The sequence below is a fragment of the Helicoverpa armigera genome, chromosome 16 (genome assembly GCF_030705265.1).
Source record: "Helicoverpa armigera isolate CAAS_96S chromosome 16, ASM3070526v1, whole genome shotgun sequence".
NCBI classification, from domain to species: Eukaryota; Metazoa; Arthropoda; class Insecta; order Lepidoptera; family Noctuidae; genus Helicoverpa; species Helicoverpa armigera.
Genome location: NC_087135.1, coordinates 10,082,864 through 10,097,864, shown reverse-complemented (window position 1 = coordinate 10,097,864; position 15,001 = coordinate 10,082,864). Strand labels below are relative to the sequence as shown.

General features: G+C 39.2%; 2 protein-coding genes across 4 annotated transcripts in view; both read left to right on the top strand.

The window, feature by feature from the left end:
• LOC126055419 (mitochondrial 2-oxodicarboxylate carrier) overlaps positions 1 to 15,001 on the top strand; it is a 33,061-nt gene that overhangs the window by 5,143 nt on the left and 12,917 nt on the right. The window contains exon 4 of one of the 2 annotated variants that reach the window (XM_064038542.1): positions 1,045 to 1,206. In XM_064038542.1, the coding sequence (XP_063894612.1) occupies positions 1,045 to 1,162 (118 nt within the window). In that variant the 3' untranslated portion in view covers positions 1,163 to 1,206. Of the gene's footprint in view, positions 1 to 1,044; positions 1,454 to 15,001 lie in introns of those variants that run through there. The other variant, XM_049844497.2, reaches the window with a different exon arrangement.
• LOC126055382 (uncharacterized) lies at positions 2,725 to 4,854 on the top strand. 2 transcript variants are annotated; one of them, XM_064038626.1, is made up of 3 exons: positions 2,725 to 2,927; positions 3,240 to 3,721; positions 3,929 to 4,854. In XM_064038626.1, the coding sequence occupies exons 2-3, from the start codon at positions 3,249 to 3,251 to the stop codon at positions 4,749 to 4,751; spliced, it is 1,296 nt and encodes a 431-aa protein (XP_063894696.1). In that variant the 5' UTR covers positions 2,725 to 2,927; positions 3,240 to 3,248; the 3' UTR covers positions 4,752 to 4,854. The 2 variants fall into 2 exon arrangements, with proteins under 2 accessions (XP_063894696.1, XP_049700256.2); XM_049844299.2 differs by having other exon boundaries at positions 2,725 to 2,923; positions 3,929 to 4,853.

Genomic DNA, 15,001 nt, shown 5'->3' with positions numbered 1-15,001 from the left:
TTGGGCTGGCATGATATTGGCATTCCTACCTGTTGGCAAAAATTAATATATCTAAGTAGTTTTTATTATGTACCACGTCCCTGTTTATTGTATAGTTTGAGGGTAGTAGGAAAGGAAGAAGTAAGGAGGCCGTTATTACGCATCAATTCCCTTTATATCGGCCGTAGCTAATAAAAATCGTTTTTAGGCGGCCGAAGTTAGGATCTAGTAGTCAAACTGAGCTTTTCTTTCAGTTTTAATCTTATTAATATTACTGCTAATGTATAAAATCGCTTAAAGTGTATTTTAACGTTTTCAACCTTTTCCCCAATATCGGCCATTAGGACGATATTGAGATTTATCAATAAAAGAGATCCCTAATCTCGGCCCCGCGATTATTTAGTAAAAACTAACAATTATATTTAAAAATATACTATTTAAACACGCTTTGACTATTTTTCTTCAAGAACAAATAAAACAAACTACCATAAATGTGTTTAATTCTATTTAAATACTTATCAACGCAATGCGTCGACTCAGGGATTTGACTCGGCAATGCTACCAAACGAAACACGTCCGTACCTGCGTGTGCACTGTTGCCAACTGAACGTTCAATCGTTGAGGCACCCGCACGAAAATATGTGAGGTTATGCGTATTGACATAGAGTCGATTTTTGCACAAAACAAGCATAGCTTTCAACACTATTTCTATAGTTATATTCTATTTGCTCGAAAAGGCCGATACTAGGAGACGGCCGATATAGGGTGCCACCACCCTAGTTCCCGTTTTATTTTTAGATTTATGATTAGCAATTTAAAATAAGTTATGATTGAGTTAGTACACGAAGGCCGTTGGTATGAATTACGATTTACTTGAACTAGACTTTGACCCGATAAGAGATAGATAGGTGGAGAGTTCGTAAAATACTTAGTTAAATTTTCAGGAAAGATAGATTTGGAAATCTAGTTTTAATAAATTAGTAAGTTTCTCAAATAAAATTGCAAAAGTCTTATTACCAGCTGATTTTACATGATTTGTTATTAAAAATGTTGCTTTTTTTTCAGATTCCGGGCTTTGTACAAAGGTCTGTTACCCAAAGTGCTTCGACTGGGTCCCGGAGGGGCGATCATGTTGGTTGTTTACGATTACGTATATCACTTCCTAGAGGAAAAGTTTAAGTAAATAATGCATATCCAATAGTAAATACACGCACAAATAGTTACCGTTCAATGTAGGTTCATTCAACAGCACAAACAATCTTCGTTTAAAATAACTTAAGTAATGGCTGATAAGATTTGAAAAGCATTTATTGTGACAAGGTTCCAAATTATTTAAGGTGTTTTCATTAACCAGTTTTTTGATATGTATAGTTTTAATATACATTATACATATAATATTTTTGTAAACGTGAAAGAAAAATTATAAATAATACTTAGTCGTAGTAAGCTTATTTCAATTTTAATAAATGGACCACACAATAAGAATTTTAAACCATAGATAATAAGCCCTTGGCAAGTTCTTTTGTATAGAATTTATGGAAAAACAATCGCATTTATAAAGTTGATTAAAAAATATATGTCATGGGTGTGGGCAATAATTTGGGTATAATTTTAATGCAACAATAATGCAAACTGATTTTCAAATTGTTAATATTCTTTTATTGTTGAAAAAATGTTTGTGATAACGGTGCCTTTAATAGTTACTCAAAGCAAAAGCAAATGTTAATGCAGACACATAAGAAGTTATATTATTAATAAATATTTTTATAATACCTATTGCATATACTATTACAATTGACGCATTGTTATAAGATAAAAATTATATATAGGGGTAAAAGCATTTATTTATCGAATAGTCACAAGTTGCAGTACCTAAACTTAGGTACTTTCGAATAATTTTGATAGATGTTATAAAATTAACAAAATATTGTTACGTAGGTAGTTAAGTTGAAATGTTATTTTTGTTACGACTTGAATAAATTATGTTTAATAAAAAATGATTTTATTTTCAATAACCATGTTAATAGAGGTACCAAATGTTTTGTGCAGTTGACTTATCCTAATTAGATTTGCGGTCGGCGCAGCAAGGTTTATTTTCTCCACCTCTCTTTACCATTCTAACTGCCCTCATCTCATCTCTGTGAAAGACGTTTGTGCCAAAAATCCACCAGGTCACCCCTTTTACGTTGAAAGTACTCATTGATCATTTCGTAATCGCATCCTGGAATATCGTCAGCCTCGTCGAAAGCACTCTCCAAGAAGATCTCTACCAGTTGCGCAGGAGTTATGTACAAGCATTTACAGACACGGGTACATTCTCTGTTCCCTTACTCTTATAGCCCGATGGGACAGAAATCCGATAGGACTGACTGGAGATCACAGGACAGGATCAGGAACCTGTACAGGATCACAACGAGTCGGTTTAGTAACAAGCTGCACAGCAGTGTAGGCGGGTGCAATTTAGTAAAGAAGGTAAGGCGAAGGCGAAAAGTAATAAGAATAATTTATAAGTAAATTCGTGAACCGAATATTGTGAAGCGATTTTTTATTCAAATTGATTTTAATCAAGGAAATTAGATGCTTTGGGGTATTTAAATAAAAGCCGTAAATGAAATTATGAGATTCCCAATGGTTAGACAACACTAGTGACACTTTCGCGCGTTCCAGTTCTATTTGAAACAGTCTATATCTTTATCATAGTCGATGTTCTGTCTTTATTTCTCTTTGTTGAACGAAAAGAGAAAGAATGCCATTGTTGACAGGAAACGACCAGACGCTATTCTTGATGTGCCAAAGTTGTATCAGGGTCATTGAATTCATCCATGTTGTCTTGTTTACCTGAAATAAGATGGAACTGTGGCACATTTAATGAAAACTTTGTTGGAACTGGAAAACTCCTGAAATTTTGCCTTATTTTGCCGCTAAATAGCATCTGAATTTGTGTGTGAGTATGTGTTTATTTTTATTTCTGGCTAAGAGTCATACGTGCAATATCTTTATCGGCCAAATACCTACCTATATGAATATTGTTATTTTTCTTTATTTATATCCAGTTTAGTAGACTCAGTGATGACTAAAAATAATATCTGAGAACTTTATAATGTTTGTTATAGTTGCTATACGATGATTTTTCGTTTTTTTTACAAATAAAAGATTTGCATCGTAAACTATAATAACGAATTGTGATAAACATTTAAAATATTTCTCAACAATTTACTGAACAATAAGTATCTGCTAAGAAAAATATTTAATATTTTCAGGGGTAAACAATGGAACAACTACAGCAACCGCAAGGCATACCACACTTAGTGCAAGTTTACCAGCCCTCCGTATCAAACACAAAGCTATCAAACCCTCAGATCATCCACATCTCCCACCCATCATTACCAACGTCACAAGGAAAAGTCACGTACCAACAAACAATAACATCTGAATCAATTCATATACCTGTAACATCTCACCATGTCACCGAAATACAGAGCCAGATACAAATGTCACAGAACCAGATTGTCATGTCATGTCAGCAAGGACTGCAGAGTATCCAGACTCTGCAGGGGCCAGTCCAGTCTCACGTGCTGCAGAGTGACATGACCCAGTCTCTGCAGATTGCGTCGCATATGATTCTGCCGCAGCACATGTTGGCAGGAGTGCAGTCATACTACAGGCATTATGAGTACCCTAAGGAACAGTGTGTACTTGCTAAGTTGGAACCTGAGATACAAATACCTGAGAAGGAGAATGAGTAAGTATATTGCTATTAATATAAGAATTTAAAATGGAGCCTAGCATTCTTACAACTCAGGAATGCCATAGCATTTGCAAAGATTAATAATTTTATTAAGAAACAAATTGCTATAATGATTTGTACTGAGTAAAACTGAGTAAAATAAAAGTAACTGTGGCAAGGTAATGCCTGATTAACTGTAATTTTGTAATTGTAATTTTCCAGGTGTGAGACAGACACATCTCAAATTGAACCTGAGCCTCAAAAGAAGAGGTCACGCAGCCAAATTCCAGATCCCACAACATGGGCTTGCAATGTTCGTAAGCTAAAGCACCAACGTGGTGAGGCCTACATCAGCCGACGAGGCAAGTTTGTGCCCGAGAGACAAATACGTAACACTAAAGACTGTGTCAAAAACTGCAAGTTCAAATGCAATGAAAAAGTGTCTGATGATGACCGAGAACACATCTTCAAAGCATTTTATTCCCTCAATGCCCATGAAAAGAAATATTTCCTACTAAACACTACTGAAAGATCTTACATTAAACATAATAAAATGGCCAACAATCATAAAAGAAAATATACTTTCAAATATTTCTTCCATGTAAAGTCTGATAGGCATACGGTTTGCAAGAATTTTTATTTAGGAACTCTAGCTATATCACAGAAGCCTGTTTATAATGTCCATATGGGGAAAACAGACTTGAATATGCCTAAGCCTGATGGTAGAGGGCATTCTAAAGCCAGCACTCATTCTCTACCTTCAGAGTCCAAAGACAGAGTAAGAAAGCACATACAGTCTTACACAACGGTTGAATCAAAACCGGTAATACAGTTCTCAAAGAAAAAGCAGTACTTAGATCCCAGTTTGAGTGTCAAACACATGTACAATATATATTTTAGTGAGTGTAATAAAGAGAATATAGTGCCTGTAAAGGAATCTATGTACAGGAAAATATTTCGGCAAGAGTTTAACTTACATTTTAGGAAGATTAAGACTGAACAGACTTTGTGTGGTCGATGTAAGAGTACTATTAAGAAGAAATGATGGAGACTAGGAATCTTATGGGAAAGATTGATGGAGAAGACTGTCTAGCTCAAGCTAGGTTTGGCAGAATGCTAAATGAGTGTGTCAGTACATCTGATTGGTGATCACAGTTATGAAGTGGCAGATGAGAAAACAATAATGCAGCTGCAAATAAGTTCAAAGTAACTTATAAAGTCATGTTTGTTGGCCAACCTTGGCAGCTTTTGTCATGACAGCAAACAGCATATAGCTTACCAAGCCCGACGGACTGAAAAAAGATGTGGCAAAGTTGGAGAATTGCGAGATTTAAGGAAGAAGTAAATAAAAGGTCGGAGGAACAAAATTATCAACTGCGCGAAAATCAAGGATTTTTTCAAATAATTCTATTTAGTCAGGTAAAACGATATCGGCTTTCTTGAGTCTTTTGCCATGAAGGATTTTAAAATTTCGGGATTGGTACTTATATTTATACATAATCTTTACTTAAACTCGTTACTTTCCCGGCTACTTTTTTATTGATGATGTTTTATTTTCCCGACGATTTTGCCGGATTGCACCGACCGTGGTCACTCTCTCTTCTGGAGATGGTTCTGCACCAATAGTGAGTGAGAAAGGGTATTTGGATGAGAGTTCTTTTTTTCCTTGTATCTGTTTAGGCAGCGTTTCTTTATAGGAAAACTTGTTTTGTTCCTCTGCTGGGACCACTTTACCTGACTGAACACCTTCTTTCACTACGGGAGGTAGGCTGGATAATCAGTATTTTCTTTTGTCCAATGTTCTTAGTGAAAAGACAACAATCGGTCTCACTTTGTTTGAATTCCATGTCTAGCAGTATGCCTTTGACACAACTGTTCCAGCACTTTAGTGCTTGTTTTAGGTCATACAAACTACGATTTAGGCGACATACTTTCTTAGAACCTCCATCAAAACCATGAGGTTGCTTCGTGAAGATATCCTCTGTTAACTTCCCATTTAGGAATGCAACCGCAACATCAAATTGTACAATATGTAGCTTTTCTTGAGCACTAACACTTAAAAGTGCACGTATTGTAGAAAGTTTTGGTACGGGCCTGAAAGTCTGGTCGTAATCCATACATTTCTTAAGCTTTAAGCCTTTCACAACTAACCTCGCCCTATATTTGTCACTAGAACCATACGGATTTTATTTGAACCTAAATATCCATATGCAGGGTAGTGTCTTTCTATTGGGCGGTAGTTCGTAAAGACTCCATACTTTATTTTCCTGTAGCGAAGTCATTTCAGCATTTGACGCTTTCAGCTACTCTTCCCAAGGCTGTTTGGAATGTAGAAGTAACATTTTTCCTCTGCTGAATAAGAGTAAATTATCAGCGTTATGATTTGTACTTGCTGCTTGGACGAAGTCTGTGTAGGTTTGCTTGGTCTGCCATCCTTGATACAATTATTGCAGGTTTTAGTGCAGTGTCCTTTTTCGGAGCAAGGTACTGCTACATTTCAAGTTCTCGTCTCTACATTTCAGTTTAAGGTGCACCTTAGATATAGAGGCAAGTACTTCTTCGGTGTCCTCATTATGACCACCTAGTGCCCTCTCATACCGACACAGTTGAGAGGTCAGTGTTTCAATAGGTCTCTTGTTTGCTTAACAGCATCCAGCTTGATTTGAAACAGAAGATTTTTTCGTTGAGAGAATCTAAAATTTTGCAGATGAAGAACATTTCTGGCAACTTCATGTCATGGTAAGTCTTCAAAAGCATTTTTCATTTTCCTTTTCCTTTCACCATTGAAATGTTTTTTCAAGCTGCTGTCACCATAGTTGTGATACAACTTCTGAACTGTTTTTAAAGCTGAAGAATTGCATGCATGGTGTTTATGCGCTGTCTTCGGACACCGGCGTCGAACAGTCGATGAAGTTTTTTCCATACTTCATGTGCTGTTTCAAAACCGCATGACTTTCGTAAGTCTCTTCAGTCATATTGCTTTTTATTATAAGCAGGGGTTAACTGTTTGCCTCTCTATACTTCAGCAACTCTGCCTAATAGGCCATTAGTGCATCATTGCCTGATTCTAAAATTGTTTTACTAAGTTTTACTTTACCTCCTTTCATGGCGTCTCCTATGTATATATTGCGCAACATGATAGAAGCTTTATATTTCCATATTTTTCCAATTTTCGTTGCCTTTGAGCTGACCGATTTTTATGTTTTATATGATTGCAGCTTTGGATTCCATAGACACGGCTCTAATTGCAATAATTCTAAAAACTCTAAAGCTTTCTCATTCGACCACTCCATTATCGTGTTCGTAAAATGCAGTTACCGCCTAAACAAAGTACCTACACTCGTCCTTGCATGCGTCCTGTGCGCCTGCGTTTCGTGGAATATTTGAAATACTTGGGAGTACAAATAGACGATGGACTGAGATGGGACCAACAAATTAACGCCATCACCTCCAGAACATTACGTCTAATACATGTCTTTAAGTCTCTTAGACAATCCGCAGACCGGAAAACACTTAAGATGGTGTACCATGCTCTATGCCAATCAGTAATTGGTTATTGCATAGTTGCATGGGGCGGTGCTACAAAGACTAGCTTCCTGAGGGTGGAAAGAGCACAGAGAGCTATCCTTAAAGTCATGACCAAAAAACCTCATAGGTTTCCAACGAAGGAACTGTACTCTGACTGTAAGGTACTTACGGTTCGTCAGCTGTATGTGCTTAAATCCACCCTTAGAAAGCACGCGGATCTTCCACCTCCGACTCCCAATAAACGCACGTACCTTCCGCCAAGTATCCAACACAAGACTTCATTCGCGAAACATCAATATTATATACTAAGTACGCATATTTATAAAACAATTAACAAACACCTCAATATTTTAAATCTTAATTCATTTGAACTGAAATCGAAACTAACAGAATGGCTGTTGCTCAAGGACTACTCTTATACGGAGTCTTTACTTACCTATCTTGTGTAATACACCCACACCTACCACACTAACTCACACCCACACACACACTCACACCCACACACACACTCACACCCACACACACTCACACGCACACACCATACTAACTCAACACACTAGCACATAACATAATAATAATTATTTATTTATTTTTTTTTTATTTTTTTTACTCTTTGTGTACCATACAGTAGAATGACACAGTCCACTTGTGTTAAGTTTTTGTTTCATTACTGTAACCCTAGACCGCAAACTACCTCTTAAAATACAGGTATACCCTAGCTTAAGAGGTAGAGTATTACTCTTGTACAGAACTCTCAACTTTAAATGTATGTACTTTTCGAAATGTAAGTCAAACTCTGTATATTTTTTTTCTATAAATAAAGATTATTATTATTATTATAAATGTATGTCTCTTCCAGACCTCGGGACTATAGAGTCCCGGATTTTTGGGAGGCGAACGTGGGGCCGAAGCCAACACGCTGAAGCCCTTTTGAGACAACTTTAATGAAATGGTTACACAAAACCGACGATTATCCCTGTATACACTATAGAAATGTACCCAAGGACAATCCCCGGTTCTGTGCTAAACTATTGCTAACTATGGATGAAAACTACTTGGGCTATTGTGATGGGATGCTAATGGACTAGGAATGGGGTAACTACGGGAACTATGACACCTGCCGATGACAATGTATTAAATACATGTTAAAATGGCAGGTGGAGACTCGCCAACTCACTTACTGGGCCCCCGGGAATCAGTCACTGAAAAGCAACAAGAGGGCAACAGGGACATGAGCGGCTGAGAAGGGTGAGGATACCTCGGCGGACTTTAAACGCAGATCACGCGCTCCCTGTGGGTCCAGCATCACCGGCCCACTCGCCACTTACCACGAGGCACCTACCCTCCGAGCAGGACTAACCTTGCTCTAGCGACTCCACTCTGACCGGCCGATGAAGGCAAGCCAAGAGGCGGGAGACCTATCCCCCGTCATGCTTCACTCCGGCAAGCCGGAGATGGGGGACAGTATACTCTCCCTGGAGCACTCGGATATATAGCCCCGCGGGGTCGCTACTCCCCGTCATCCGCCTCAGATGCCCTGCGGGGCTTATTATTATTATTATTATTTTTGTATATACGTTTATTTTTCTCGGCTTTGAGCCGGGTAGAGCTGGTGACACGGGCCTAAGCCAAGTGGTCACCAGCGGGGTTTGTGGTAGTAGCAGGTCTGTTTCGGTTCAGCCGTGTAGATTGTGTATCAGGTTGTGTATTTGTGTTAGTGTTAATGTTTGTTGTATCCACTTCACATTGCAGAAACTTGCGGACTAGTCTGCACGTGTTTAATATTACTGCTTTCTGCAATAAGTGGTACGTGTACGGAGGGAGGTTTAGGGAGGTGAGAGATTGGTGTAGTTGTTTGGGGATAACGCCGGTTGTAGATAAGACTATCGGTACTATTGTAACTTTTTGTAGATGCCAGAGTCTACTTATCTCGTCTTTCAGTTCGGTATATTTACTTATTTTTTCCGCTATTGTTGATTGGAGGTTGTGTGTATTAGGTATTGCGATGTCGATCAAAAATCCGGTTCTGTTAACTTTGTCTATTAGGGTAATATCTGGTCTGTTGAAGTGTATTGTGCGGTCTGTGAGTATTGCTCTGTCAAAGTATAGTTTTGTCGTTGTGTTCTCTAAAACGGTTTCAGGGTTATATTTATAATATGGGACTATGGAATCTATAAGTTTGTAACGGTGGGCTATCTTCTGGTGTATAATGTTGGCTACTTGGTCGTGTCTGTGTTTATAATCTGTCTGAGCTATTGATTTACATGCCCCTGTAATGTGCTGTATGGTCTCTGGGGAGCTATTGCATTTTCTGCAGGTATCGTTGGTTAGATTTTTAATAATGAACTTTCTGTAATTTTTTGTTTCTATTATTTGGTCCTGTATTGCCATCATAAAGCCTTCGGTTTCAGGAAAGAGTTCACCTCGACTAAGCCACGCGTTCGACGCCTCTTTGTCGACATTAGTTTGGCTTAAATCTTGGCGATGTCTTCCGTGTAAAGACTTTCGGGCCCACTCTAAAAGTTTGGTTTTTTCATCCGTGATCGTTTCATTTCTCTGTGTGTTTGTGTCTGATAAATTAAGTGGTGTATAGTGTTTGTCGTTTTGTGTTACAGCTTGGTGAAGTGTTGAGGTTGAAGATTTAGAAAAGAAGTATTTTCTGAGAGTTGTAATCTGTCTGTTGTGTAGGTTTGAAATGTCAATCAGTCCTCTGCCTCCTTCCTTTCGTGGTAGGGTTAGTCGTTGCAGGCAGGCTCTTGGGTGGTGCTTGCGGAATTTTGTTAGTGTCGTGTTAGTTTTTCGCTGTAGATTTTTAAGGTCCGTCTGACTCCAGTTAATTATGCCGAACGAGTACGTCAGGATAGGAATAGCAAAGGTGTTGATCGCTTTTATTGTGTTCCGAGCGCAGAGTTGTGTTTTCAAGATAGTATTGAGTCGGTGTTGAAATTGTTGTTTTAATTTTAGTTTCGTTTCCTTAAAATTTATCTGGCGTGATTGAGCATATCCTAGGTATTTATAGGTGTCTTGTTCGTCCAATGGTTCTATTTGTTCCCCAGTCCCTAAACTATAATGATGCTGGTAGTTCTGACCTGCTCTAACTGAGTTTATTTTACACTTATCTATTCCGAATTCCATTTTTATATCGTTGGTGAACTTCTCTGTAAGGTTGGCCAGATGATGTAGTTCACTTTCGGTGTTTGCGTAAAGCTTTATGTCGTCCATATACATCAAATGGCTCAGGACATTGTTTTGTTGTGTTAAAGTCTGTCTGTCGGTAGTAATGTTACCTAACGATGTGCCTACTGAAGTTGAATTTAATATATTTGATAACGGGTTTAGAGCAAGACAGAACCATAATGGGCTTAGTGCATCCCCTTGAAAGATACCTCTTTGAATTTTAATTGGGTTAGTGTGAAGTGTTTCGGTTTTAGTTGTGAGCTTGAGTACAGTAGTCCATGTTGTCATCGTTGATTTTAGGAATCTAATTAAAGTGGGGTGTATTTTATATATTTCTAAAATTTGTATAAGCCAAGAGTGAGGGACCGAGTCGTATGCTTTTTTATAATCGATGTACATGCTAAAGAGGTTGGATTTAGTTTTTTGTATCTTTTTAAGAACTATAGAATCAATAATAAGTTGCTCCTTACATCCTTGGCTAAACCTTCGACATCCTTTTTGTTGTTCGGCCAAGATGTTGTTGCCGTCGATGTGTTGGTAAACTAGTTCAGTTATACAGGATGTTATGATCTTATATAAGGTCTGCAAGCATGTAATGGGCCTATATTTAGCTGGATTGGACATGTCGTTGCGATCTTTTGGTATCATAAATGTAGTGCCTGCGGTAATGTATGTAGGTATTGTCTCTGGGTTCTGAATGAATGTGTTTATGTGAGTGTGCAAGTAGCCGTGAATGGATGTGAATTTTTTATACCAATAACTGTGGATATGATCTGACCCGGGTGCTTTCCAGTTATGTAATCTAGAGAGGACTTTGTGGAATATTTGTGGTGATATATTTTCGAATAACATAGCCTGAATCTTTGCGTCGCTATTGTTCAGTTCAGTTTGTATCCATTCAGCCTCAGTATTGTGTTCAATGGGTTGTTCCCAGATACTGGCCCAGAAGTTTTGCAATGTCTCCGAGTCTAAGGTATTACGATCATCACCGATTTGATGACTTTCCTGAAAATTTGATGTTGCTTCTTTAATATTACGATAGAAAAGTTTTTCATTATTTAAGAATTGACTGTTCTGTTGCTTTCTTTGGGTGCATGCTCTATATCTCTTAAGTCTGCCCGTCACAACAGATAGTTTCTGTTGTAGTGTGTCTAAGGTGTGTATAGCCTGTGTGTTGGGTTCTTCGTGTATAGTGTGGGTTTTGTATTGTTTCATTATTTTATCTACATGTTTTCTTACTCTTTTACTCCTATTGCCTTTGATAAATTGTGTTATTTTACCTATTTTCTTCCTCAGATCAGTTAATTTACGTTCTAAGCGCTTTTGCCATTTGGGCATGTATTTTTGTTTAGTACGTGTACTACTACTAACTACTCTCGGTGCCAGTTCTATCTTTGCTCCGTTTGCTTTAGCGGCAGTCCAAGCTGCACAGTATATGACTGTTTGTAATTTATGGAATTCTGTTTCTGCACTCACATTTTCAGGGATAGTTATATTATTCAAGTAATTAATGATTTTAGCTAGCTTTTTTGATGGTTTTTGTCTAGGAATAAAAATACGGTTTACTGGGCTGGTTTCTTTATAAAATTCGAATGCTTGTTGGAATAAATTATCTATTTGTGTGTCCCTCTCAGCGTCGTTTCTTAGGTAAGAATCTGTTGGTTCAGCATTAAATTCAATATTAATAATTGTATCTATTTCCCTATCACGAGAATTTTCTGTTGTGGTGTGATTATGGTGATCTGTAATTATATTGTCGGGTAATGTATCTCTATTTTCGAAGGAGTGAACATTACTTAAGGTTCTTTCGGTAAAGATATTAGATGAATTTTGGCTATTCTGTTCATTAGATACCTCTAGTTTAATTGCATTTAATCTATCGCTACTAATATATTTATTGTTAATTATCGCTCTTCTCTGATCAGCAATACGCTGTTCGCTGAGATGAGCAAGGGAAGGGTAACTGTTTATAAAGTCTAAGTACATAGGTTTTCGATGTGCCGTTTCATTTGTGCCTAACTGTGTGACTCTATAATAGGATCTCATGATAGCCTCATTTTGTTCGTTTGTCCATCTCATTCGTGTCTGCGTGCGGTTTTGTGTATTGTGTGTTTCAGAATTGCTTTGTGTTACAGGGATTTGTGTTGGTGCTGTTTCTGCAAGTAAGGGATCAACGCATGTTTGAGTACGTTGGGTATGGTTTGATTGTAACTGGTGTAGTTCTAATTTGACTTCATTGTATATTTGGTCTATAATGTCTTGTGTTAATAATTTAGTTCTGACTATAGCTCTACGTTGGTCTCCTACTCTTTGACGGCTAACCTGCATTTCTGGGAACTTTTCTATAAATTTCAGATGAAGTGGTTCGAGGTATGTTCTTGTGTCTGTGTCTAATGCAGTTAATTGAAGATAAGTGCGCAGTATAAACTTGTTCATCTCAAAAGTCCATCTTCTGCGCGTATTAGAAGCGCTTGTAGTGGGTGCAAGCTCTGCGTCGGGGATGACGCCTTGCACAACACTAGCACGCGTACTCGTAGATAAGGTCGATGATCGCCTTGTCATGAAAGAGGGGCGAGTGGAAGGGATGGAAGAGAATAACGAAATGGTATCTTCGCCCGAGGAATCGGCTGTAACATCTACGCCGTGAGCCCGCCTGCTCAACTCACTGCGACCGGCTGTAACTTTATTTTCGGTGAGAGTCCGCCTGCTCAACGCCTCACCGCCGATGGTTCGCATGCTGTGGCACCCAGCATCGGCTCCAGATGCGCCCCGGCGCTCCCCGGGAAGCGACCGTAAATTATATCTTCTTTCATTGCTCATATCTCCATAAAGGGTAACCTTTGCCTTGTTAGCCGCGTAAGTTTTTTTGTGCTGTTGCACAATACGCGTGTCCGCCCCCCACGTTGCTTGGTGTTCAGCACGTAACGGTCGTAACGTGGACGTAAGGTAGGATTTTAGGGGGCTTATTATTATCATTTATTTATTTTCTAACATATGATTTACATTTTTAAATATTAAATATAAAAATAAAAAACATTTAAAAATATAAAAAATAGGTTGCCACCGATATCGGGCACAGGGTCCAAGGTACCGGTGGTTAGGGTCCCAGAGACAGAAACCTCCTCACAATACGTGCCGTATCAAGGAGTACTGCCTTCTGAATCAGTCCCTTGATCCAGCCGCCCAACGAGAGCCTCCTGAGGTGTTCGTCGAGGCTCTTGGCTATTAAACCATTGGCCGTAACGACAATCGGCACAACAACAGCCGTGTCGACACTCCACATGGCGACAACCTCGTGCGCTAAGTCGAGATACTTTATTTGTTTCTCTTCTCAGCTTTCACAAGGTTCTCGTCATGCGGAACGGCGACATCGACTATCATCGCGCGGCGCGCTAATCGATCTATCACCACAATATCAGGCTTATTGGCTACAATAGTCCTGTCAGTGATGATAGATCGATCCCAGTACAACGTGATATGGTCCTTTTCGAGAACTGGGTCGGGCGCATACCTGTAGTACGGTACCTCAAGGTCTACAAGGTTGTATTGCAGAGCAAGCTGCTGGTGGATAATCTTGGCCACTTGGTTATGTCTGTGCAAATATTCACCATTAGCCAAACGAGAACAACCAGATATAATATGTCTGATAGACTCACCCGGATGGTGACATGCCCGACATATGTCAACCGTCCCGTCTTTCACGATATATCTCCGGTAGTTATTCGTAAGGATAACTTCGTCCATAATTGCACATACAAACCCTTCGGTTTCTCCAAACAAGTCACCGAAGCGTAGCCAAGATACGGACGCATTGAAGTCTACATCGGGGCCATGAAGAGCCCCGAAGAAGCGTCCGTGTAGCTGTTTGCTCTGCCATACTTCCTTGCGATCATGGGTAGTTAGTACCACAGGTCTGCGCCAGTTCTCATTTGCCAACGATAGCGGGGTGAGTCCTTTGTCCACTGCTACCATATCACGATGCATACCCACGTCGCTTTTGAGAAGATATTCTCTGAGACTGCACACCTCGCGGTTGTGGAGCGTCTTTGCATTTAAAAAGCCTCGGCCTCCACATTTCCGTGGGATGTACAGTCTCATCACCGACGATCGTGGGTGATGCATTCGTTCTGCGGTCAGCAGTGTGCGGACTCTCCTATCCAAGGCATCCAATTCAGTTTGAGTCCATTTGAGTATGCCGAAGGAGTACATCAGGACTGGCATGACCCAACCATTATAGGCGCGAACCTTGTTGCCGCCTGATAAGGAACTTTTTAGGACCTTATTCAGGCGGCCAAAGAAACGCTCCCTCAATGACTGTTTCATGACAGCCACATTGATGCCTAACCCCTCCGCCATACCCAAGTATTTATATGTATCGTTTGCGGAGAGTGATCTCAGATTTATGGAATCTGAGAGTTGTACTCCCTCAGATTCCACAATTCCCCCTCGCTTTACATGCATGACTGCACATTTGTCCACACCGAACTCCATCCTGATGCAACTACTGAAATTTTCAGTGATCTTCAGTAGCTTCATCAGCTGCAGTTCTGTAGTGGCAAACAGTTTCAGATCATCCATATAAAGCAAATG

Coding starts and splice junctions, on each gene's coding strand:
- LOC126055382 (XM_064038626.1), top strand. CDS start 3,249: ATGGAACAACTACAGCAACCGCAAGGCATACCACACTTAGTGCAAGTT. Junction 3,722..3,928: donor ATACCTGAGAAGGAGAATGA/GTAAGTATATTG, acceptor GTAATTTTCCAG/GTGTGAGACAGACACATCTC.